We start from the raw sequence: 27,248 nt of genomic DNA on the forward strand, positions 1-27,248 counted from the left end.
AGGGGGGTGCGTTTTGACGCTAAATGTTTACGAGATTTTTTTGACAGACATTTGGAATATAGGAAGCTCTCAATCCCTAGACTTTTACTGTTTTTTAAGGGAAACCAAGCGGGGAAAGGGCACCGGCGCGCCGGTAGGTATAGGATTTCATCGGGGGGGGGGGGGGGGGGTAGTAGGCGAGGGAGCGAGCAAGGGTGGGGGGGGGGAGGGTGTGGAAGTGCCGGGGAGGGTTGTACCCCTTATAAATGGATTATGGAATGACGGTGTGAAACGACAAATTACTGGCAGCGATATCAGGGAAATGGCATAACGACTACATACGAGCGAGCGGAGCGAGCGAGCTTGGAAATTTTGACATTTTACAGTCCAAAAACTGCCGTTTGAAGCCATATTTTTTTGCTTTGTAAATCAAGGGGGGGGGAGCGCACCGGGCGCAACTGCTGGCAATTACTGGCAGCAATATCAGGTGAATGGCATAATGATTAAATGCGAGCGAGTAAAGAGAGCGAGCTTGGAAATTTTGACATTTTACGGTACAAAAACTGCCATTTGGAGCCATATTTTTTCGCTTTGGAAATAAAGGAGGGGTGGGAGCGCAACGGGCGCAACTACCGGTAATTAGTGGCAGCAACTTCAGGAGAATTGCATAACAATTAATTGCGAGCGAGCGAGCTTGAAAATTTTGACATTTTGCAGTCCAAAAACTGCCGTTTGTAGCCGTATTTTTTTGCTTTGGAAATTAAGGGGGGCGCACCTGGCGCAACTGCTGGCAATTACTGGCAGCAACATCAGGTGAATGGCATAACACTTAAATGCGAGCGAGCGAAGAGAGCAAGCTTGAAAATTTTGACATTTTACAGTCCCAAAACTGCCATTTGGAGCCATATTTTTTCGCTTTGGAAATAAAGGAGGTGGGGGGGGGGGCGCACCGGGCGCAACTGCCGGCAATTACTGGCAGCAACATCAGGAGAATTGCATAACAATTAAATGCGAGCGAGCGAGCGAGCGAGCTTGAAAATTTTGACATTTTACAGTAAAAAACAAACAAACTGCCGTTTGTAGCTATATTTCTTCGCTTTAGAATTTAAGGGGGCGCATCGGGCGCAACTGCTGGCAAATACTGGCAGCAATATCAGGAGAGCATAATGGCTACATTCGGGCGAGCAGAACGAACGAGCTTGAAAATTTTACATTTTACAGTCCAAAAACTGCCGTTCTTTTCTTAGCCATATTTTTTCGCTTTGGAAATTAAGGGGGAGGGGCACCGGGCGGAACTGCTGGCAATTACTCGCAACTGCAGGCAATTACTGGCAGCAACATCAGAAGAATGGCATAAAGATTAAATGCGAGCGAACGGAGCGAGCGAGCTTGAAAATTTTGACATTTTATAGTCCCCAAATTGCCGTTTTTAGCTATATTTTTTCGCTTTGGAAATTAAGGGGGGCGCACCAGGCGCAACTGCCGGCAATTACTGGCAGCAACTTCAAGAGAATGGCATTACGACTAAATGCGAGCGAGAGGAGCGAGCGAGCTTGAAAATGTTAACATTTTACTGTCCAAAAACTGCCGTTTGAAGCTATATTATTATTTTTTTTCGCTTTGGAAATTAAAGGGAGAGGGGAGTGGGGGCGGACGCCCGGTGCGCCCCTCCCCCTGGATTCGCCACTGGTAGTCAAGGGTGTGGGTTTATGTTCATGACTGGGGGAGGTATGACCAGCGAGGTGGCGTCGAAGTGACCAAGCGGGGAAAGGATGTCCAAAATCTGCACTTTAGAGCATCCCCTAAACTAATATTGTGCGTGTTTGTTTGTGTTTGTGTATATATGTACATGGAAAAGTTAGGAATTAGCCCAGGTCGTGTCTTTTCATTGGCAATGCAAGACATTTTTACATAGACTAGTATGTAAAGCAACACTGCAAAAGCAATGATCTAGCTTTGATAAAACGAAGCGTAAGGTACAAAGGTGTACATTCTACATCACATTGCGCAACGACTCTTCGTTCGGATGTACTGAGTACACTGCGCACATCCTGCTTATACGCTGCAGAATGCCAACCAGGAATCACGCTGAATCACAATCTTTTGTCGGGTCCGGGCTTTTTGAACAATGTTTCACAGTATATACCTATCTAAAAAGAAATCACAGAAAAATATCTTAATTCTTGATCACCCTTTCATTCAAAAGCAGTTTACTAACACTTGAATTACTATTTCGGTAAGTCTTTTTTTTAACCAGCGGATTGGGAGGGGCGCACCACCCCCCCCCCCCCCCCCCCCCCCCCCGTAGTTACGCCACTGCTTTGGGGTGAAATAATTGGACAGATTTCTTGAATTCTAACAAAAAAAGCAAGACAGTCTTTTCATCGCGGGAATTATGATTATGTGGGGTGGGGCAAATGGTGCGCTTGCCTTCCAATATTTTTATGGGGCAAGATTTTTGTTTTCTTTCAAAAGCAAGAAAATCTTCTCATTTCGGGAATTATCAATTATGGGGGGGGCAAAATTAAAATATGCTTGCCCCTCCAATATTTTTATGGGGGTAACTTTCTGTTTTTCTGTCAAAAAAAAAGATAAGAAAATCTTCTCGTCTCTGGAATTATGGAGGGGGGGGGGGGGTGGGCAAAATGATATGCTTGCCCCTCCATTTTTTTCATCTTTTTTTAATGAGGCTAAGGCTCGCTCTTGGGTTGGCAATATGGATTGGTCAGAAGTAATGTACATAGACCCTACATACTTGTAAGTAGCACACGTACATGCAAACGTGTATAAGTGCTCCGTATCGTAAGGATGTACAGTACGGTCGATAAATAGTAAACACTGTAGAATACTAATCTAGATACATGTACATGTGTATGTATAAAATCAGTGCTGCCAGAACCAGGGGTACGAATTGATTTGTGTGTGTGTGTGTGTGTGTGTGTGTGTGTGTGTGTGTCCCTGGTGCAAAATATGAAAAAAAAAATAGAAAAGAGTAGTTATTTAGCGTCCGGCGTTGAGGTCGCTCGCAGACTGATTTTTTTTTTTTTTTTTTTTGATCTGAAGGGGGGTGCGTTCGCACCCAACGCACCCCCCCTGGTGACGCCCATGCGCATGTATCATATTGGACACAGCTATAGGATTTCTTCAACTTGTTTATGTTTCTATTCGTTTTATTTTTCAAAGATATTGTTTCCATTTCTAAATCAGTTGCTGTATATCAAACGCGATTTAATGAGTCTGTATTAGTTTTTCACTATACAAGTAGACTTTCCAAACAGCTCGCGAGTGGTTAAATTTCGCGATCGCGGAGTGAGTTATGAACGCATTCATGTCGGGATCACAGTACACTGATATCACCTTCGCGTGTTGCTAAATAAGGTTAAACACGATCATTCATAATGAAATACATGATCAGTCTCTTGTGTTAATTTGTTTCTTCGTTCGTTTTGTTGTTGTTGCTCTCTTAATCATAATCCTGCGTGATATTCAAATAGAAAGAGAAGCTCCGGCCGTTCACCCACCCAATCTGGGCATGGTCACCGACGGTAAGGCTCTGCAAACCATCAGTGCCGTTTAACCATCAGTGCAGTATATAAACGGCAAACCATCACTGCAAACCATTATCCTATTGCGCCCTCTATAGTTTCACCAACGTAATTCTTTTCCTTTTGTAATTGCCCAGTAATGCCCCTTCTGTATCATTCAAGCAAGCACACCACAAAACTGTTTTCCATCATCACGACACGTGACTCCATACTCCATAGGTCTTCATGTAGCCCTCTTTAAACATTGTTCAAGTAGAAGTAAGTTTACAAATGCCTTCTACACCATAATGATAATTACGACACATTTGTACGGTCAATGGGAGAGGAAGTTTGATCAAGGAGATCTTGTTTAATTATGTAGGCCTATACACTTGTATTTAAATGCCTTACTTTAATGGCACCTTTGTTTATTGGAAAATAAGTGACATGAAAATGAAATTACACTGTATTTTGATTAGTTTGACAATATAATTAATATCAACTTGCTTTAGGAAAAGGTACTCCTACAATAAACAATTACAGTTGTATATTTATACCATAAGACAGACTGCTCTGAATTACAACATGAAAAGGGTGAAGAACATATCACAAAAAGTAGGTACAAATTGAAAACCTAGAGATTTGTACCAAAAAAAAAAAAAAAAAACACACCACTATATCAAAAACAAAATTTAGAAAATTAAGATCATGCTTCCGATTCTTGATGAGATCATTATCAAATAAAGAGTTTTGTGAAATGTTTAAAATAGAGGGCATACATTTTAAATCATGAGCCGAGAGTCCATTTCTTGACCCCTCTTGGAGCTGGGTATGCTCCAGTAAGAGAAAAAAAAAAGACCAGGAGAGGATAGAGAAGGGTATGCTACTTTATTCATTTGTACAGTGTGTACTGTCTGCATAGTGTCTGCATAATGGTAGTTTATTATGTTTGTGTGTGTGAGCGTGTGTTTTTTTTTTTCCTTTTTTATACAAAATTCTTTCTTTTTCATTTGTAATATTGACAATGTGGAATTTATGTTGTCATAATGAAATTTGTATTATTTTACAATTATTTAATTTGTATATTATTGTTCATATGAAAAAGAAAAAATAAAAGATTGACGAAAACAAAATAAGTGTGTGTGTGTGTGTGTGTGTGTGTTTGCCTTGTTTGTATAAGACCCAAAGAATGTATACCAGCTGAAAAAAAAAGATTAAATAACAACAACACAAAACTGTTTGGCAGCTAAATGTATTTATTTTCACTCTTTTTCTGGCCTTCTTTATAACTGTTTTTTTTTTTTGGTAAACAAGACATAGTCATATTCATGTAAACAACTTTGCCACATAATTTTGTGAATAAACACTGCTGTTGGCAGCAAGGCATAGCATATTCATCCACAATCTATTTAATCTAGCCCCATGACAACCACAAATGCACTGGAACTACTGTAGCAGTGACTGCAAGCAACATGTGAATAGAACACTGAGAAACAAAACACAAAATTGCCAGGAAAAACATCAACACTTGGAATGAAAACTTCATCTTTTCTTGGGGAGGGGAAAAAACCAAGAAAGAATTATCTACTTTCATAAAATGCTAAATGTTAAAAGGTGTTTCAAAACATGGCCTCACAATTGCTGAGACAACAGAATTAAAATGCAGCTGAGGGAGAATTTGTCCCCAAAATATATTGTAAAAGTTGTTTGAATACATGTAGATGCCATAAAGATGAAATCAACTGATCAATGAAAGCTTCCACAAAACTGTAAGATAAACAAGAAGAAGCTATGACTGCCTGTATGTCAAGTATGTGGTGTTGTATGGACATCACAAGAAAGTCGCAGAGAAAGTGGCTATATGATTACAACGTCATAATAGTAATACATGTACTCATTGTTTGTACTATGTATCTAACAAATATACAGTGTATGTGACTTCTTCTTAACTCGAACGACAATATTTCCTTTTCTGCTGGGCACATGGAAATAATGCATGTATCTGTACACTGAACTCGCTGAGGACCAGCTGATTTTGCTACAACACACATTTCCCATAGACACCTGCCGAGCATAGTTGGGTCTACCCTTCAACGGGTTAGGAGATCATGTTTATTATAATAAGTGCGATGTCGGTGTGACATTTCATGGGCAAAGACACACAATGAATACTACGCAAATGATAACATAAGTCATGTGACCAGCACAGCCAATCACTGTGATGCTCACGGATGACAAGTCACATGGCCAAATTACTTTCAAAGTCATAACTTCTTCCTTTTTGATACTTGTCAAGTTGCCTCGATTTTTGCTGAAACATATGCTTGACCATTTCAATTTATTACAACTTTCTTTCTGAAGAAATTCTCTTTTATAGTCTACTGAATTAGAAACATAGAACTGATTGATTACGATCGAACGAGATTTTATGATGCAATTCATATCACTAAAAACTTTGATATACACTGTACATAGGCATGCCAATACCAAAATATATGATTTTCATGGCTTCATATGTATTGCTCAACTATTCCCTACATATTGATACAGATTTCTTTACACTTGCATGTTTTATCATTGCAGAAGTGCAGAGTTTGCAAAACTTAATGGCCCAAATTCACGAAGGTGGTACAAATGAAATCATGGTTTAAACCATGGACACAAACAATGGAGCGCCATGTGTTGCATGGAATATTTCATTACGAGATCAGTCATTTCGTCGATGAAATTATTATTTTGTAACGAAATGACAACATTTTGTAACTAAATTAACACTTCGTCCACGATATAATAATTTAGTAAACGAAACGGTCATTTTGTCGATGAAATTACCAATTTCAAACTGACATATTCCATGTGACACTTGGCGCTCCGTGGTTTTTGTCCATGGTTTAAACCATGGTTTCATTTGTACCACCTTCGTGAATTCGGGCCAATAAGTGGAAGATTTTTTTTTTTTTCCACTTTTGGCAAAAATGCAGAGTGTGTGAACTAGAGAAGTAGAAGCAGTAAAGTTTGTCTTTTTTTTTTTTCCCTTCTGCACTGGCATTTACATTGTATTTGACACAGAGTATGCATTTCAGTCAATATTTCTGGTGAAGTAATCACATAGACCCCTGAATTCAACCAACTCTTGCATGGCACTTTGATATCACATACCATCAATTACAATGTACATACAATACTGGTTAAGTGAAAACTGGGCACATAAAGAGAGAGAGAGAGAGAGAGAGAGAGAAGAGGGAGGGAGAGAGAGAACAGAGAAGGTCAGGGGTTTAGGGTCAGGGGCCGGGGGTCATATTTGTCTAGAGACAGAGCACATTTGGACATATTCTAGCACAACCTTACATTATCAACCCACAGAACCTAAAATATGCCCTTAACAATCACAAAACAAAACACCACTACACACATTCAACATTCAACACATTCATCCTGTCCCCTACAAAAGGTTCTGATATCCCCTTAGACTTTAAATGGGGGCTGATCAGGTTCTTGCAGGCGAAGGGTAAAATAATTCATCTATACAGGCTGATGCTCTGAGTCCACAGCAATGCATTCACTCATTGGAATACAGTCTTACACTCTGCTGCGATTACAAGATGTGAGTACAGTGCACTCCCGTTATAACAAAATGCTCGGGACCGGCAGTTTTCTTTCGTTATAACAACATTTCGTTATAACCGAACAAATACAATATATAACGAAAACAAGGAAACCACTTATATATATCATATTCTGTTTGCTGAATACTCATCATACACTGGAAAACAATGTGAAATGTGATGGGATAGCTGTATTACAATAATAAACACAAGTTCCCCTCAGAAACTGTGCGTGACACAAGGAGCGAACACACAGTGGTGAGAAGCGTTAACCCATGCAGAAACGCTATACATGCTTGTTCCGCTACGTATTTTCGAAAGCAATTCGCATTTCGTTATAACGGAGCACCGTTTCTTTTGTTTTTCCTTGTCTGTGGCGCTCGGAAAAGACTTCGTTATAGCGGAAATTTTGCTATAACCGTGTTCGTTATAAGCGAATTTTGTACCATACACTTTAATGGTGATAATTTTGGGACCAGAAGATTTACCTCATTATAACGAAATTTCGTTATAACCGTGTTCGCTGTAATGGGAGTGCACTGTAACATATTTTACTCTCTCAGAAGGCAACTACATGTATCATGAATAAAGCTATCACATCCCCTTTCAACACTGATGATATGGCAGGTAAGGCATTTCAATAAACCATGAACAGAACATTGGTGTTACATTTGTAGCACTCCAGCATGTCCACACAAAAAAAAAAGTGTTATGGTGTGTTACTATAATGAATATACACTGCAAACAGCATTGCAATTTTTGATTTGCACAAAACTTGCACAGCAAATGGTTGAAACAAATAAACAAACAAACAAACAATCAAACAAACAAACAAACAGATATTGCCTTTCACCATTGCTGGTAACCTATACCTTGTCCTCCAGTCTATCATAGTAAAACTTTAAATGTACCTGCAACATTGCACAATCACGTTTGTGTGAGCTAGGAATACACTTTATGATGGAAGAATACCTGTCTTATATACACACATAAAAAATAAAAAAAATCATAATTGGAATAATGCGGCCTTTCTAGGATACTATATTTCTGCATTTCAGAAACTTTACATGTATCACCGGGAGGGGGGATACAAAAAATGACAACCAGATACTTAATCATGTCATTTGTATGAGTACTCGGTAATCATTATCTCACAACAAAACTATTCACTTTGTGGTGTATATTCTAGACTGCATTTCATGCCACAAATTATTTAGACAGAGAACATGTTTGATGAGATGTACAGGCAGGATAGAAGTGTGATGGATAAAATAAGAATAAGCTGTTGTGCCATTCTCTGCTTGCACTGAACACCGCATTTGCGAAGGCATCATATCACATGCTTGGTTTGCAACATGTTTTCAGCACTAGAGCTGCTTTTAGAAACTGATGACATTCTTTAATTTCAAATGTAAACGGATTTGTTCTCAATGGCGACTTGAGAAATACTGCATGCAGATACATGTACGATCCACGTCAAGTCTTTATGAAACACCATCAACTGACAGGATACAAACTACACTAGGACTGTGTGGAACCAATTTTTCAAGTACAATACAAAACGCTTTTGGCATTCTTTTCTCGCCTTGCCATTTGTTTAAACAATTTCTTTACTCCTACTTGATTTAATCCTTCCTTCATATTACTGAAAGAAAAAGTTTACATCATTCATTCCCCCTATGTGTGTGTGTATTTGTTTGTGTTTTTTTTAATAAATATATTCTCTCCATCTGATTCCATGCAAAAAGAGGATAATGTTATTTTTTTCTCTATGGCAATGAATACTGGCAATGTGCGCAAAGAGAGAAGGTAAAACAAATATTCATCCCACATTATAATAAAAACATTATTTTCTCTGTATACATCTTCACTGGAAAGCTGAAATACAATTTTTTCTTTATGTTACATAACTGCCATGTATTGTAAAAACACTCTGGAATTTCATTCTTAGGAAGAACTTGTGTTCACACAATGGAATACTGGAATACTTTATACAGAAAATCCTATATACATAAAAGAAAGGGTTTTCTTATCACAGAGTTATTTATGTCACAAATTATATTCCTATGAATACAAAGAAAATGTTAATATATGGAATAATTACACAATTACACTTTCAGTTAACAATCAAATCCATGCATATTGTCATTTCAGCACATTATGCATTTGCTTACTTCTTTAAGTTCTGTAACTGTCCAACCATAAGCAAGTTTTCAGAAGAGAATGTTAAACAAAATATTGAATACTATAGTAGCAGTGACTCTGGGCCTACATCATCAGGCAGTTAGAATACAGAAATACAAAAACACCAGCAAATTAGAGCGGAAAATTGAGAGGAACGTATCAATGTCCAGATATAACAGTGGATGGAATCAATTGTTAATATATATTGCAGAATACTGAAATATTTCAAGCACATGCAATGCAGAATGAATACAGCACATTAAAGAATAGTTTGGAAAAAAAAATCAAGAGAGATTTAAAAGGTATGAAAAAATAAAAAGAGCTCTGATGCAAGGTAATGTTATCACAAGTAAACCAAAATAGGTATATGAATAACACATAGGAATACAGCACATTTTAAAAAGTTTGAAAACATAACAAAACAAGAGAGATTGAAAAGGTATTACGAAAAATAAAAAGAGCTTTGATGCAGGTAATGTTATCATAGGTAACCAACACAGGCATATGCTTAATGCATAGGAACTACGGAAAAATACACAACATTGTCAAAGGTTGCAGATAAGTTGTGGAATGTGATATAAGAAGGCGACAACAAGGCAACAAAGTTTACCACAGAGTGATAAAGGAGGGATTGATAGTTTTTTTTGTTCATGCATAAATACCCTAACCTAATGTTAAAAATCCTGGTATTACATTTATATCGCCAAAGATTTTTCTATGGCTTCTGCCATGATTTGGCCTTGAGATGGCAAAACAACGTATCTACATCCAACCTCATTTTCAGTAAATCGAGTTTGAAGTTTCGCAAACCTACAGCTCTTTTTCTGTTTTCGTTCAACACTTCATATCTTACCCTAGAAGGACCAACAGTATCAGTAATACCGTGCATGCAAATTGATTTCACTGGACCCTTTCTTTTGAAAATAATTTGCATTATATCAAAACATACACTGTTTTGCCGTCTCAACATAACCACACAAATGCCATTGATACGGCAAAACAATGTAAGTCTCGATCACTGGCGCACGTATAATGTCCTACAACGTCAATATGCGCACGCGGCGCGCAGCCTATTACTGCGTAAACATGTAGATGGCAAAACAACGTATTGCATGTAGATACGTTGTTTTGCCAAGTCCATGCCCGACGGGCGTTGAGCAGGGGCAAGCATATCGCCGCTTACGTTGTTTTGCCAACAAAATTTGAACAATTCCCACTGGGAGGGAGCATCATATCTCAGTAACGGAATGGGTTCTGATTTCAAGATTTGGTCAAGAATTAAGATTATACTAAGATAAGCTGAAATATGTGACAAAGTCAATTTTCATTAATTTTCGACATATGTTGTTTTGCCATCTCAAGGTCGGATACTGATCATCGAATGAAGGTTGATTTTGATGCAGATGATGATACAATTACACTACTTTGACCACCAGCATTTCAATACCTCCTAATCTAAAATCTCTCCACAGCAGAAAGGTAGAGAACAACCCTACACTGTCTTCCCTTTACAGTGTGCACTCAGTCAATTCAGTGATGATTTAAGCACAGACAGTCCAACCTCAGTTATCTGGCCACAGAGCCTATTCAGTATTGGGATAATAAGTGGGGTCTAGGGCAATTACCCCCTGGGCTATTACCCCGGACCCTTCCCCTGGCCCTAATCCTGAACCTAATCTTAACCCTAACCCAAACTCCTAACCCTAAACCTAACCCTAAGCCTAATCTTTACTCTAACCTTACCACTAACCAGTATTTAGCAGGGGGGGGGGGGGGGGGGGGTAATTGCCCATTGGGGGTACAACACTTTTATTATGTAATGCAAGTTGTGTTGGGAATGCACACCAGGCATTGTTAATTCACTATTCACTGAGACAATTTACATGCTATTTGCAGGTTTCAGCATTCAAAGAATATGAAAATGAAGTGGAATACTTGTGGGATCTTTGTTCCTTCTTGCAACAGCATTTTGGTTGCTATGAAGACAAATTGTATCATAATGATCAAAATTAATGTCCCTACTTTCCTACTTCCTCATATTTGCAGGAAAATAACTGCTGTGTACTTTATAAAGGTTTGCACTGAAATGCAACATAGGCAATCATGTACCAGTCCTTGTCCAGATAAATAGAATGATCCCGAAATGTGACAGAAAGATAACCAAGGTTGGACTGTGAATGACTGTGATTGCACCCATGAATAAGCTCATACACAACATAGACACTTTGCTGACCATAGTGCAGTATAATCACATTATTACTAGTGCAGAATTAAACCTTAGCACATGCAACCCACCAAAACTGTGTTAAACTCAACATAAGTGGAATGAAAGTAATATCAAAGCCACATCTGATATCCATATCTGATGGATAAAGAGCAAAAGCTTTGATAATGCTCTTTAAGCTTGATAGACAGTGATGCATATAAGTATTTGGCTTCAATACATGTTCTGAATACACAGTCGCAGATTATTTCATAAACTTTTATGAGAAATGTGTGAAACACACACTCCCGACTACACAGCGGCTGTCACTGAAATTCAAGTACTGCTGCAGATCTGCAACTACCACAATCGGTCAACTTTCTCATGTTCTGGTAATAATAAAATCAAAATAAGAGTCTCCTGAAAGAGTTTGAACAGATTAATCTAAAACCAACAGGAAGGCTCTTAAACACATTGCCAAGACAGTAATGCTGACCACTCGTTCATACGAGTAGGCCTATGCATACTTTTCCACACAAACACACACACACACACACACATACACACATCTGCTTTGCTCTGAGCCAACATTCCTTCATTAGCAAACTACCTAAACAGGATGAACTGTTGAGAAGGCAAGTATGTGTCATTGCGTCATCAGACGAATAGCACTGTCTGTGATATCTCTTCTTGTTTGCTTCAGTTTTTTGTCCAATAAAAACCTTTTTATTGACAGTTTGCGTGGCAGCCTGTAATTCAATCAAGGCAAGACGCTGCTAGTCCCACATGCTTGATTCTGCGAGGTAATTACTCCTGATGATGAACCTTTGGCCTAGTCCCAACAAATCTGTTTTTGGGTCCTTCCACAAGAATTTACTTGCTCACAGCAGTCTCCCGTGCATTACGTTCTCCCGTTGTTGTTCAGGCCAGAGTGACCTTTGTACTTTGAATTCATGATGAAGAAATCGTCCTCCACCTCATCCCCGCTCTCCGTCGCAAGAGATCGGCCGACCCGCTTGAAGGCAACCACGACGTGCTTCGCTAGGTAGGACTCCAGCGTCTCCCAGCCTCCTCCAACCCGCACCATGACGTGACGTCCTCTCAGCATCTGTAGGACATGAGCGGAATTTTTAATGAAACATCTGGAATGAAAGGCTAGTTAATGATACAGACTCCAGACAAGTGTTACAGAATGATTGCATTGTATTGTGTTAAAGTTCAAAGAAAGTCTATGCTGAATAATGAGATCCAAGTCTTGAAAGGTTACTGGTCAGAGAGTGTAAAAACACTTTACGAAATTTATCATTATTCAAATATACCTTCATCTTTTTGCCTTTACCTTAAATATCTTTTCTTTTCTTTTCTTTTCTTTTTTTCTTTTTTTTTGGAGGGGTTCTTGTATGATTTTTTTTTTGGGGGGGTAGAGAGTTGCCTTGGTGATGATGATCATTGTTACAAAAATTAGTTAACAGCAGGAAAAGACAAGTGTTATAAAGTACATATGATATAAAGGACAATAAACGACTCAAAACAAAAACATACAAAGAAATTGAATTTGTGCTTCCATTATGAAGACCACAGATTATTAGAGTAGAAGCTCAACTGTGTTGGAAAATCAACTGAAAACCAATTTCAAGACCACAGATATTGATATAATGTATTATGGCTAGAAAACAGGAGGAAACATTCCCAGAATCAGTCTTGTGATTTTCACAGCCATTGTTGTTGTCTTTGTTGACACCATTAATTCACTCACCCTGACGAGGACAATCTTCCCTGCTATGTTGTACTTTCCTTCTGATATTCTACTGATCTCTGTGACTCGCTTCTCCTTGGCTATCCTCCGCACCTGAATTGGTCGTGCAGACGAACAGATAGATGGTTAAGTCAGGCTTTAGTTATAATAGTTTTAGTAGTTGGTGCAGCTATTTCAAAATGGCTAGAAATCGTGTGTGTTCATGTCAAATGTTTCTTCGTTAAGAAGAGAAGAAATATTACGCTTGAACACGACTGCTGACATTAAAAGACAAGTTCACCCAAATATATGTGTGGATTGAGTGAATAAAACAATACCAGTGGAACACATCGGTGAGAGTTTGAGAAAAATAGGACAATCTATTCCAAAGTTATGAATTTTTACAGTTTTGTGCAGCCATGCTGGATGAGAAGACTACTACAGTTTGAGATGTCACATACAATGAATGATATTTAAAGAAGTGTGAAGAAAATTCCCCATATTTTCACTTTTCTAGCATAATAAAAGAGCACTTAACTTGCCCATTTTTTGAAAGCAGGGGGAATAATATTACCCTTATTTAGAAAACAGTAACAAGTTGAGGGAATGTGTACTTTTAACGTGTACAAAATTGCATTTTGTGGAATTCTCTTTTTTCTTCATATCGTTCCCAATATGTGACATAATAAACTGTTTCATCCAGTGATGGCAGCACAGGAACTTTAAAAATTTGTATCTTTTAAACAAAACTTTTAAACTTTTAAACAAAAGAGAGAGAGAGAGAAAAAAAAAAACCAACAACTAAGATTAAAGTAGAACACTCTATGACTACAATAATTTCAGAAGCGATAAGTCCTCTCTCAAAGGTTTAACGAAATGTGTTTTGAAAATGGAAGGGTTGCAAAATTTACAAATTGGAGGTTCATCAAAACTTCTCCAAGAATTGGATTTTATTTATTCATTTATTTGTTTATCTATCTATCTATCTATCTATCTATCTATCTATCTATCTATCTATCTATCTACCTATCTATCTATCTATTTATTCATTTATTTATTTATTTATTTATTTTTGAGGCTTTGGGGCATTTCTGGGAAGGTTAAAAAAGTATGTTCAGAATGGAAATTGAACAAGTCAACATTGAGGAGTGAAAAGATGAGGAGAGGCTCTTAGAATACCAGGATTCAAGACTGAACAGTTTTTCCAAGGTTTTGTAATCTTTCTGGAAGGGTTATCAAAATGCTGGAAGAGAATCTCATTTTTGTATGGCCTACACTTTACCAAGAATGATTTCTGCACAGTTTGGTGAAAATCTGATCCTGTACATTATGACTTTGTGAAATACTTTTTGACTTTTTAAAATGTTTGCTTGATTAGTCGCTATATATGCTAACTTCTCAATCGCCCATTGCTCACACAATTTAATCCTTTCATCAGATACAGTATTTTCTGTTTAAGGATTAATGTTTCCTTCAGTGGCAGTTCACTTGCCCATTTTCTTTTATTTAATCTTTTCATTTTGTTGTTGGGATGCTACTCATACCTCTTGATCAAGAGCAGATTTCTTCTTTTGTGTGGGGGCTGATGGGGGCCTTGGATTCTTCTCTTCCTTTTCAATTTCCTTCTCCAGCTTCAAAAGGCCAGGCGGTTCGATCCCAAGCTGGGAGGCAAGGCGGGCAAGTTCGTACACGCACACCAGCACATTCTGGGGAGACCTCTTCAGAACTGTATCAAATACACGTAAAACACCTTGTGAGTAAATTGTAGCAGTGCAATCTATTGCAAAAGCAGCACTGCAACTTGGGGGGCCCTAGAAAGGCATACACGGCACCTTGTAAGTAAACTGTAACTGTACATGTACATCCCTCTGTGCTGAAATAAAGGCCAGCTTTGCTGTATAGTCACATAAATATATCACTTTATCATGATCATTCTGGTTACTCTGTGGATGCTGTTGAGGCTATCAGTCAGACATCAATATCTCCCAAGATTTGGAAAGAAACTGCCACATCATTTAATCAGGTAATGATATGAAAATGTATCCCCACAATGAAAACCAACTTTGACTCAAAAAGTGTTACACATGGTAACCCTTTATTACCAAGTATCTTGAATCAGTGGCTGAATGGGCATGATTCTCTGTCCCATGTTTAATGGTTGAAGCAAACCAAGTCACCGAATTTGAAATACTTCTGATGGCTTTGCATGAAAGCAAACATGCACATAATACTGTGTAACTACCCACTCATTTATGTGTTACTGATTTAAGCTTGAGGAATAGTATTAATTCAGATGTGCTGTAGTTTTTCTTTATACATTATGACAGGCATTTCATCTACTCTCAATCATTAATGTCAGACATTTTCTTATCATAAGCTGTGCTATATTGCAAATTTTCACTCAAAGGTTGGTTCATTAATACCACATAGCTATATTTGGGTCATACCCCTCCTTGCTCCTAGTGTTCATACACAAATCTTTTCCAATGATCCACTTCCACAGGACACAAGTGCATTGTTTCCCTGTTTAACCATGGAGCTACTGTTGTAGCCCCATGGTTTAACAAAGCCTCACCTTGCTCTCTTAATTCACACCCAGGGACAGCCCCATCACAATGGCAGTGAGGTAATCAATACCATCCTCCAAGGACGTGATACCAACAGCAGCTGGTTCTTATTATTTGCAGAGAGCTTTGTGCGTACAACTGGATTACACTACATACCAGTGCCCAAACGTGCAAGGGGACTCCTTACAAATGCATATCTCAAATTTGGCATATCTATGTTTGAGAATGAAGGGGTTTCATGATATATGCTCCTGTGGCAATCGCTCCCATGAAATATCTGCATGCTAAGCCGAATATAAATTCTACCCACAAACATAACCCTAACCCTTTTCCTAATCCTCACATCAAACTGAACCTAAAACCCAATCACAACCGTAAGTCCTTGGAGAAAATAAGACTGGAGCAAATGTCACAGGAGCAAATGTTGGTCAATGTTTGAAGGACAGTTTGGGAAAAACAGAAACAGCTGTAAATAAAGAAACCATGAGCACACAGGGACCACAGAAATCCAATTCAACTTCAAAAGAGGTAGCATTCCAATGAAAAAAAGAAGAAGAAGAAAGTGTTCCATGAATGTTGCAGTACAGATTCTCCCCCAAAAATGTGTCCATTTCACTCATATTAAAATGTATTTTAGTTATATCCTTGAGCACTGGTATAGCATTTCTTCTGCTTGGAAAGGGCAATCTATTTTACACCAGAGCTTTATAAAGTTATATGAGGTGTTCATAATGCATAAAACTAAAACACATCTTCTGCAGATGCCTAATTTTCACATGCATCACATACTACTATATGAATAAATGAATAAGCTTATAAATAGTGATTTACTTGGTAGGCTGACAACAGGCTTGTCAATCATACAAGATTACCACTTTACCTCTTCATCATTACACACCTTGCTTTATAGACTAGCGCATGAAATCTAAGTCTTGCTCACTCAGCTAGTTGCAAATTACAAAACTTGTGAAATATGGCTTTTTGAAAAGCAAATATCTATACTCTGTCACTTCAGTAGCATGGTGGAATCTTACATGTATGTTCATTGTAGGCTGTTAGAGGATAAAGGAAAAGCGATTAAACATTTACTCTATAGCTGAAGCAACATAAGGAAAAACAAACAACAAGTATCTTTTAGAAGGGTAAGTCTCACCTAAGCCATCTGTTTCAAACAGGCACGTGTCTTCCAGACCAAGATCACGGCACCATGACAGAAATGTAGCCACGTTATCTCTGGCGATGAAAGACTCCGGTGCTGCATTTTCTCTGAATCTAATCTTGCGCTGTGGCACATTCTGTGTGAAATAATGAGACATTGAATAAAACTGATATCAACAAGGAGGTGAAATACAAAGTAAGTGTAATCATTATCAGCTCTACTATAGTACTTTGGGCTGCCTTGCAAAATTTCTGATAAATCTCCTGAAAATATGACACTACAGTGCACTTCCGTTATAATGAACACAGTTCTAATGAAATTCTGGTTACAATGAAGTAAACATTCAGGCCACTACATTATCCGCTCTATGTTATGATATTGTTTATTTGTTCAGATATAAACGAAATTTCGATATAATGAAAGAAAACCGCCAGCCCCGAGGACTTCATAACAGGAGTCCACTGTACTATCTCCTTTGTACAATGCAACCACAACAAGAGTAAAGCTGCAGCACAGACAACACACATACTCCATGCACAAAGACTCACAACCTTGCTGAAAATGCATGTTGAAAAGTGGAGGTAAGACCTGTATTCAATGCCCACATGTTCCAATGAAAGATACACTGGTTTGCTTCAAAATGAAGGTATCTTCAGCATAGTCACTACAAAACACATTTTCATGCTCAATCAAAAGACCTAGAGTTCTTCTCCACAAAGACCATATTATTTGCCAAAAACACAAGGCCGCCACATCATCTTCCCATTAATCTAATTCCAGTAGACTAACACTAACAAATTGCTGTATTCGCAAACTAATTAATAAGTATACCAGTATCTGTCATCAAATTGTTTATGAAGGGCTATTGTGTATCTGTGTATTTAACCCTTTGGGTGCACAGGCAGTCTGGAAGCTACAACCCAAAGACTGGTCCTAAAAAGCCGAGTTTGATTTACGGCACGAGATAATCGTTTCATCACAAGCACTATAATGAGCTCCCTGTGGTGTGGTTTACAACAGCATAATGGAAAACCTGCCATATCAAATAGCGGGTCATATAGGTCAAATAACATCTTCAACACAGCAAGGTAGGGGAAGTATCCTTTTGAGAAAAGTTGAAACATCTGATATTTCTGTTTCAACACACACACACACACACACACAAATGCATGCATACACACAGATTTCATGGTTAACAACAATGCCACATATCATTTTAATTGCCAAATTAACTTTGTAGGAAAAGCATGCATCAAATGACAGCTACCAGGCATTTACTCACATATTTAAAGCTAGCAGATGGATATTTTGGATGACAACTGTGTTCCCTGAATGTACTAAAACTTTCACATTCAAGAATACCATTGTTTGGTTGACTTTTTCTTCTTCTTTTTTTTTTTTATGGAGTTTTCTGGTTAAAGCCCCCGTTCCACTATGCCGTTCTCGCTACGATTTGACAATTTTCTCAGGTCGGGAAGGATCGGGTAAAACCTGAGCCGATCTGGACACAGTACGATGTTAGAACGCTCTAAGTACGCTGCAGTTACGACTACCAAGTGCTTGCTACGCTCTTACTACGATGATCGGGAATGAGACATAACGATCTTTGCCGCTGCCGGTACGCTTTAGAACGATGTAGCTACGCTGTCCAGTGCGATGTTGCCGATGTTATCCGATCGATGCACGCTGTATCTACGCTCTGAACGATCTATACGATCTTATCACGCTGTTACCCCGTTCAGAGAGCTGAAAAGTGCCCGATGTGCCCCGATGTACCCCGATTCGACTGTCGGTCTGCAGTCAGTCAACTTATTAGCATGCAGAACCGAAGAAATATACTGTGGACCTCGAAGATTCATTCTTCTTTTTTTACTTTTGATTTTCAAAGTTGTTGTTGCTTCGTTATTCTCACTACTCTTTCTTCATCAGCGAGCCCGTGCTTCTGTGCCTCCAGTGCCCTGGTTATGACCCACCATTTCCCTCTCCTCTCCCCTCCTCCCCCCCCCCCCCCCCTTGTCCACCTCGGACTTACTACCTTCTTCACTACTATATCTTTCTATCCTCTCATCAATTTTTTCCTTACAAGAGAGCCGCCATGTGTTTGTTAATGTGCGTCCGTATGTGTGCATGTATGTGTGTATTACTCTGTCTGTCTTTTTTTTTTTTTGCTACCGCTTAGGGAAATTTGTTGTTGTTGTTTTTTGCAATTATATATTTTTCTCTATGAGGGGACTGCATTCTAATACTACAAGCTCTGCTTTTTAGCAGTCCCCTCCATTTCCAGCAATATTTTGTATGCATTTACCAAAGTGACGTAACTGTTATTTGTATCTCTGTTGATAATTTGCCTGTATCTCTTTAACAATGTTATTCTGTTCATCGCATTGTGGTACTGATTTCATGACGTCTGTGTATGTGAGCGTTTCTTTGTATTTTGTTTGTTGGAAGTGAAATAAATCAACTTGAACTTGAACTTGAAGAGCCTCCTCAACTCACGGTTCTTTTGCAGCAATGCATTGAATAAACAAAGACGTGCTGATTTTTCAAAGGATTTTTCTTGATGTCCTTGCTTTTATAGTCCGTCTTCCTCCAGTTGTAGATGATTTCATATTCTTCAAAATTCTGCTATGTCCTCTTCCTCCTCTTTCAGCATCACGTGCAGTCTCTCTTTCTTCGTCTTTTGGGTAGCTGCTTCGCTGCTTTCTTCTCTTCTTTTTCTTCATCTCTTCTTCTTCTTCGAAAATTACAGCTAAAATTACTTCCCGTTCTTGTGCCGATGTTACTACGCTCAGAAAGACCTTGTTACGCTCATCCCGCTGCATTTACGCCGTCATTACGCTCTCCCCGCTGCGTTTACGCTGTCACTACGCTCTCCCCGCTTGCCGTACGATTAAAAATATGTCAATTTTGATCGGGGAGATCAGGAAGAAATTTTGAACCGGTTCAAAATTTCTTCCCGATCTGAAAAACTGCCCACTCCAACCCCGACCTCCACACGCTGCTGCTACGATGCTTCCGATCCCCGTACGCTTTTGCCGCTCTCTCCCGATCTGCTAGATCGGGACAGATCGGGGTCCAAATCGTGATAGTGGAACGGGGGCTTTATAGCAGGGTTACTACTGATCTAAATTTACATCAGACAAAGAAGTAGGCCTATGGCATTTGCATAAAAGTGGTAAAAGACTTACATCTCTCAGGGTCCCAGCTTTTTGGCACTCTACTGCTCTGACCTGAATCAGCTGAGCTACTTTGCATAGTATAACTCCATTAGACAGGGAATCCATAAAAGTTTCTACTGCAACTGGTGTACCTGAGGGGGAAACAATATGTTTGATATCAGTGACAGAGACATTGGTAGAGAGGAGAGAGAGCAAGAGATAACCATAGGCCATGATCACATGAATTTGAAGTCAAGAACATGCATACAATGTTCACATACATCTTTAACCCTAATCAGGCTGGGCTTTTTTGGCTATGCTATATCGGGGGGGGGGGGGGGGGGGGGGGGGGGGGGGGATTCTGCCCCCCCTTCAGATCTCGCCTATGGAACGCGCGATCACGCCGAAAATTGGCACACGCGACGCCCGCGACGTATTCTATCAAAATGTATGGTTGCTTTCTCCGAAAAATTTTTCTTATATTTTATATTCATTAATTATTGTAATTTATGCATAAAATCAGTTTTGGGCTCTAAATCACTTATTAATGCTCCAATTAAGCTAATTTCTTTTTAAAAATGTTTCTTGTATCATTCTTCTGAGACATAGGATAAAAAAAAATCTGTATCGAAATTAATTTCTTATGTATTTTATTGTTTTTTGAATTTCTTATGTATTTTGTTGTTTTTTTACCTTTTGTTTTTGTTTGTTTTTTGGCCAAAATTTGTCACAGACATTTTTCGAAGCATTATTATGCTAAAGTAGATTAATTTCGGCCATTCTAAGTGAAGATATGAATTTTTATGTGAATTAATTGAAAAAACACAATTTGCATTGGATTTGTACACAAAATCACGTTTTGGAGCAATTTTGGGGTTGACAAATTTTTTTCGAACGGGCGTCGCGTCAAAACGGTACGCGCGGGCGCAACAATTTTGGTCTCAAAAGTTGCGCGATACTTGAAAGAAAAAAGTCATGAAACATCACGGCGGGAGCTTATCGCGTTGCGAAGATATTGCGCGAAACGTCGAGGGGGGGGGGCGGATTCCGCCCCCCCCCCCCCCCCCCCCCCAGCCTGATTAGGGTTAAATACTCAGCACTTTTGACAACATTAGACAGTTTAATTAGCCTCGTGTACAATTATATGTTACCCGGTACTGGGTGTGTGCATGGAGTTAAAAATCATGTCACTTCTTCAAAACAGATAACATTGAAAAGGACAGTCTAGTCTTGTAATTTTAGTCCCGATCCCCGAACCTAATGCACGATCACCATCGATGGCGCATGCATGTGCAACATACATGTACACAGTACTGTACGGTACCCATACACAATATGGTATCTGACAGCCGCAGTCAGTCTGGATGAGGATTTGTTCTGGTACGCTACAGGCATCAAGTCCTGAAGAACAACTGTCTGCCCGTAACTCAGACCAAGGAGTTTTAATACATTGGAGTTCCAACTGGCTGTAATTATTCAAACAGTTGTCAGATCTCTATTGATGTACAAAAGAATTCCACAGGTGCACTTGTGCCTTTGATGATCGATGTTCCATGCCGCTGTCTTGCTGAGCAATCTGAAGATTTATTTTGAATGTTATCATAATGTTGGCCATATTTTGCTTATTTATTTATTAAATGAAATGAAATTTCACGTAATGATAAAGCATGTAAAACAAAAGTCAATTCCCTCCAAAAATTTGCGCAAAAGCGTAAATCAGAGCTGTATCATGTGAAAATGTTTAAAACTGTACCACCCTGGAAAGCTGGTTTTATCACTTTTTCAGCTTAATTTCCACAAATGAAACTAATATGGAATAATCTTCAAATATAATTCTTTATTGATAGATATATCAGATTAGTGCTCGGGTATGCCCAGTCGAGTAATTTTCATCTTTATTTAAGCATTTTTTGCTCAATTTCTATTCGTGCATCCTCGTGTCTGTACCACCTACCTTTCATAAGAAGGGATAGTGAAAAGTAAACCATCACAAAGACACATCTTCCTTTGAAAGTGGCTGGTGATTATGCAATGAGACACGAGTCAATTGTCTTCCTATTTGCGCGGCAGATCCCGTTTGGCACATGCTTCAAATATTTTTGAGCGGCGGCTTCGAACATCTAGCAAAGGAAATAAGACGGTTGTGACTCCATTCTCTAGAACCTCCTTGCTCAGACTCAGCCACAGAAGTTCACTGGAGCCATGTGGCATCAAACTCTACAGATGAAGCTTAGACATAAGCCCTTGGTATGTATGCATCAAGCTATGAAGACCAACTATCAGCCCTTAGAACTCACATTTTTGTTCCTTTTTTTTTTGCATATTGTGCAAAAGTAAACAACAGGTAATTCAGGTATCCCTGCCATCTATAGGAGAGTTCCAAATTGGGCTGATCAAATGGTTCACTGCTGCTCAGAAAGGTACTATCCAAAAGAAGCTAAGCACAAAAAGAAAAAACAAACAAACAAACAAACAAACAAAAACAAAGATAATGAAAAAAAATGCTGGAAACATGGCTGGAAACTCATGTGAAGAGCTATGCCCTACAAGAGAACAAAAAATCAAAGAAGCATGTTTACTGCACTGTTCTCTGACAGTTAAAGGATCAAGCCCAGCCAGCTCACAAATCACAACTGCTCTAGTAAGCAAGGTGATTTACCTTGAGCACAATGAGCTGGCCTGAGCTGTTCCATGGGATGTGCATGAAATTGGTAACAACTCCTGGAGATCTCTAGTCTAGGACAGTGACTGATGTTCCTTTTGTATGAGCACTGTGATAACAGCGACTTCCCTGCTGTGTTGGAGGCTACCAGAAACGATGATACAACATTGGCAATAGTATTTCCATGGAGAGATTTCTTACCCACAACTCTGGACAGCCATTCTGCCAGGTCCTCTGTGAGGGGGACTAGGCTCTCCTGAGCTGACCGGTTGATTTCCTGTGAGAACGCCAGCGAGTCATCTCCAGTTCCTCCGTCATTCGCCATGGTGATATCATTCTATTTCTGCAAAGTGAATCGCAGAAAGTAAGACATATATCCTAAGAAATGCATGAAGGAAGGCAAAGATATCATGTTCCATTAGAAATGCTTATTCACTTTTTTGTAGAGCAGTCATTACTTCTGACTACATCAGTGGTGACAAACATAAACAAAACAAACCCTTGACAGTTGCAGCACTTATCCTGGTACACTGTAATTAGGAATGCATCTGGATATATTCTAGCTCATCTTTTTAATCTTACAGTTTGTGGCAACTCAAAAGGCCAGGTTCAGACGACACACTACCTTTGGTTTGGCACAATTTCCAGGATATTACAAGAAAATAATGTGGTTTACACATACAATCCAGCAGGCAATGCTACTACTATATGGACCTATTGATATCACATGACTGCACGTCACGTAATATATTTGACATGTTACTCATTGCTAGATGCTAACCATGTACCTTTTGTTGTAATTACTGACCACTGAAAAATGTTGACACTGTGTCCTAGAACATCGCTATTAAAGTGAAAATAAATATGAAGTACCAACAACCTTGTGACAAGTGTAACAGAAATACAGGTGTACATGTAGATCTTTGTCTACTCAAGATGTGTACTGGTATTTGAAGGAAACAAGCCATGGAATATGAGTAGGAGTTTTGGGGCTGTCACACACAAGGTTGTTATACTTCATATTCATTTTACATTACACTTAATTGAAAGTAGATCACAGCCACAGAACATAATTTTGAACTTAGTCAGATACTTCTTGTGTTCAATAAATCAGGCATCACCACATGCATACTTTATGTGCAGGGTTACTGTATGGTTAGGATTTAACATTTCAGCTAAGACTCAAGGGATCCAAGAATAAACACATTAAGACCTGCAAAACACATTTCTGTCTCTGGGAGTCTGCTGGGGCTACAAAGCAAGCATATTTGCATTGGCCACTTAACTTTACAGCATTTTAACAAAATTATCAAGTGACAAGGCCTTTGTTGGCTGATGAGGGTGTTCCACCTCGATAAGCAAGTAAAAAGTTAAGAAAAAAAATGAAATAAAGATCAAACAAAGGTTACATTTACCCAAGGCAACCTGTGGCTATGTACATGCATGTTCATGGTGTTGGAACATATTTTGACATACAAACTACAATGAGTAACTATTTATAGGCCTATCGGCTAATATCTTATTATAATTATGCAACTTAACGTTAATGTTACATGTAGGTGAAGACTCCAGTCAAAATATAACGTGTGATCAGATGGTCACGTCTATTTAATAGTATTGATTGTATTTAGTACTTTATGACGACAGTGCAATGAAACAAACTGGCTACGGTAACTGCCCTGATATTCGAAACAACTGCAGAGTGACAGTTGTCAGTTTCGTCCTTCATGTCCGACGGTGGAGACAGTTGGCACTTCGTCCAAGCAACAAGTTATCTGACCCTAGCAGAAAAATCAGCGGTGCCGATAGCCAGCCAACTGTGCGTCATCATATGCACGGGAAGACACCGGGAGGCACCGCGGGTTGCACCAGCTCAATCGCACGTACACGTACGCCAGAAGATATCAAACACATCGTCAGGAGCACTGGTCAAAATGTTGAACGACAAGCTCATTACACATTAATACGATAACATTTACTTACATGCAACAAAAACAGGCAAACACATGTGCATCTCGTAATAGTAGCAACTTGGAAATATCTCCCATCGGTTTCTTTCCTGTCCCTTGGTGCTCAGTATTCTGCTTGTAGATGTAGTCCCGTGGTAAGTTCTGCACCGTATCCGGCCGTGCTAATGTGTGGTGTGTGATATGGGTGGCTAGCTTTGTGTTGTGTGTGTGTTATGTTATGAAGGACATTGCGCCAGCACTCGGAATTCAAATTTCAATATTATTGTTCATTGTGCGTTCAGGCGTTTACTTGTGCATTGAAGGACGACTTTTCAGATCTAACCGTGTGACGATATTAGATGAAAACCTCTAGGTCCTGGATATTTTTCGACTTTTAAAGTGGTCTTGGCGGAGCAAAGCAAAAAGAAACATGGACCGGTACATCTAAAGAGGACAAGAGGAGAAAAAAAAAAAAAGCAATATCAATGCCGATGGACTTATTTCCACCGGCACTTCGGAAAGAGAGAGAGAGGGAAAGGGAGAGAGAGAGAAGAAAAGCAAAATATCTTCGCCAAAAGTAATGCAACAGATGCATTATTTCTTTATCTTAGGCATATATTTTTTTAAGACAGAAGTGACAGAATAATCAGCAAGTTGATTGCGGTCACTCAACAGGAAGAAGAAGAAGAAGAATTCATTCTTACATCGGAAATGATCAATTCTATTTATTATTCTATTCATTTTGACCAGTCTTGATCATCAGAGCCAGAACAAAGATAGTATCCGGAGCAAATTCTGTGCAGTAGGCCTACTGTGATATCATTGTTCGAGGTTCTCAAGGTAATGACCAATTAAACATCCCTATACATTCTTGGAGGAGTTACGAACGTTGAAATTTCTCATCATTACATATTCATTTTAACTTTAATGAACCACCCATTTTCCACTGGCCTGAAGCGATAAACAGTTTGTAAAAGATGATGGCATTCAGAAGCTGATCCAGCCATGCCACCACTAATTAAAACTAAACTTTATGCAACATTCCTGGTCCAAAATGTCAGATCCCGCTTCACTGAAAGTTTCATCCAGACTAACCGTTCACACTTTTTACATTTTATAAACTGTTATAATGATACACCGGCCAAACTATAATGATGGCGATACACACGATGAACCAAGGCATATATCAATTCAATCCAATCACAGTTTATTTCCAATCAATCAACGAAAATCAAAACATAGTACAAAGTATACATGTCATGAAATAATGTTCAAACATTTGCAAAAGATTCATGTAGTATCCGAGATAAAACATAATTTTTATAACAACATATATTTATTTATATATGAATACAATAATTAGGAGGAACAATACTTCGTGGGTGTGCGGAAAATAGATTCGATGATGGAAAATAGTGATCCACTAAAAAGCAAAGCTTGTGGGACGTGGATCGCTAGATAAATAATGAGTAAGAGGGTTTTTTTAGTGGCATAGGCCACTAGCTAGAAAAAAAAAGAGAAAAAATGTAATGAAAGATTTCTCAAACTAAATGAAATGACGGGAATTTTCCCCCTTTTCACTGAGTTCGGATTCATATATACACTCATGGCAAAACCGTTGGAGCGCTACTTGCAGGGACATAGTCGAACACTGGTGAGGGGAAGAAGTAGGCCCAACAGCAAAACTAAAATCTAACACCTAAAATGAAAGAAAAATATGAAACAGATACGAAATATTAAAAAAAGATATTGATAATCATAGATTGAAATAAATAAGTATAGATAGCAAAAACCAATAATTAGTACATCAAAGGGCTAAAGAATAATAGGCCTTCCTCTGATCCTAATCTCTCTCTCTCTCTCTCTTACTCTCTCTCCCTCTCCCTCTCTGTCTATGCAAGAGCGAGGCAGATCCACACCGAAAATTTCACTCTTCCATTAAAAAAAAAATGAATTGCATTTGAGCCTTTATATATTTCTGAAAAAAACAAACCAAGCACACTATAGATCCTACAGCACAGTATACCGTCCCCAATAATTATAAGTTTAGCCTTTCCCTATCAAATGTGATGTGGGTAAATTCATCATTTTGAAGGTCCGTTATTTTGAAAATTGACTATCAGGTTTGTTGTACTGAAGGTTCTATAGTACCAGTTAGTCTGAAATGAAATGAGATTTGTTCCGAAAGTTCTATAACCCGGAAATGGGGAAAAAGGCTCGGTAATTGGTACATGTACACGTACTAAGTAATTTGTTACTCCGAAATGAAATACGGTTCATCATTCCAAAAATGAAATAAGGTTCGTTATCCCGAAGGTTCGTTTGTCCGAAATGAAATGTGGTTCGTTGATTATTCCGAAGGTTCGTAAATCCAAAGATGAAAAAAAAGGCCCTTGTTCTGAGGGTTCGTATAAATCCGAAGATGAAAACAAGGCTCTTATTCCGAGGGTTCCTCACACCGAAAAAATAGAAAAGTTCAATATTTCGATGGCTTGCAAAAACAAAATATGGTTCCGAAGGTGA

The 27,248-nt window shown here is 38.7% G+C and overlaps 1 protein-coding gene across 1 annotated transcript; it reads right to left on the minus strand.

Moving 5' to 3' along the window:
* Positions 1 to 12,349: 12,349 nt before the first annotated feature.
* LOC139727427 (growth arrest-specific protein 2-like) lies at positions 12,350 to 23,101 on the minus strand. Its single transcript, XM_071638382.1, has 6 exons — positions 22,978 to 23,101; positions 20,145 to 20,266; positions 16,951 to 17,092; positions 14,775 to 14,956; positions 13,252 to 13,344; positions 12,350 to 12,603 (listed from the first exon to the last, which is right to left on the minus strand). The coding sequence occupies exons 1-6, from the start codon at positions 23,099 to 23,101 to the stop codon at positions 12,397 to 12,399; spliced, it is 870 nt and encodes a 289-aa protein (XP_071494483.1). The 3' UTR covers positions 12,350 to 12,396.
* Positions 23,102 to 27,248: the final 4,147 nt, after the last annotated feature.

This window comes from Diadema antillarum, unplaced genomic scaffold (assembly GCF_040938485.1).
Source record: "Diadema antillarum isolate AM-2024a unplaced genomic scaffold, OU_Dant_1.0 seq00000131_RagTag, whole genome shotgun sequence".
Lineage (NCBI taxonomy): Eukaryota > Metazoa > Echinodermata > Echinoidea > Diadematoida > Diadematidae > Diadema > Diadema antillarum.

Excerpts from the sequence above, each read along its gene's own strand:
- LOC139727427 (XM_071638382.1), bottom strand. The coding sequence starts at position 23,101 with ATGGCGAATGACGGAGGAACTGGAGATGACTCGCTGGCGTTCTCACAG. Across the intron at positions 17,093-20,144 it reads AAGCTGGGACCCTGAGAGAT|AATGTGCCACAGCGCAAGAT; the intron begins GTAAGTCTTTTA and ends TATTTCACACAG. Across the intron at positions 13,345-14,774 it reads AATCTGCTCTTGATCAAGAG|GTGCGGAGGATAGCCAAGGA; the intron begins GTATGAGTAGCA and ends CGACCAATTCAG.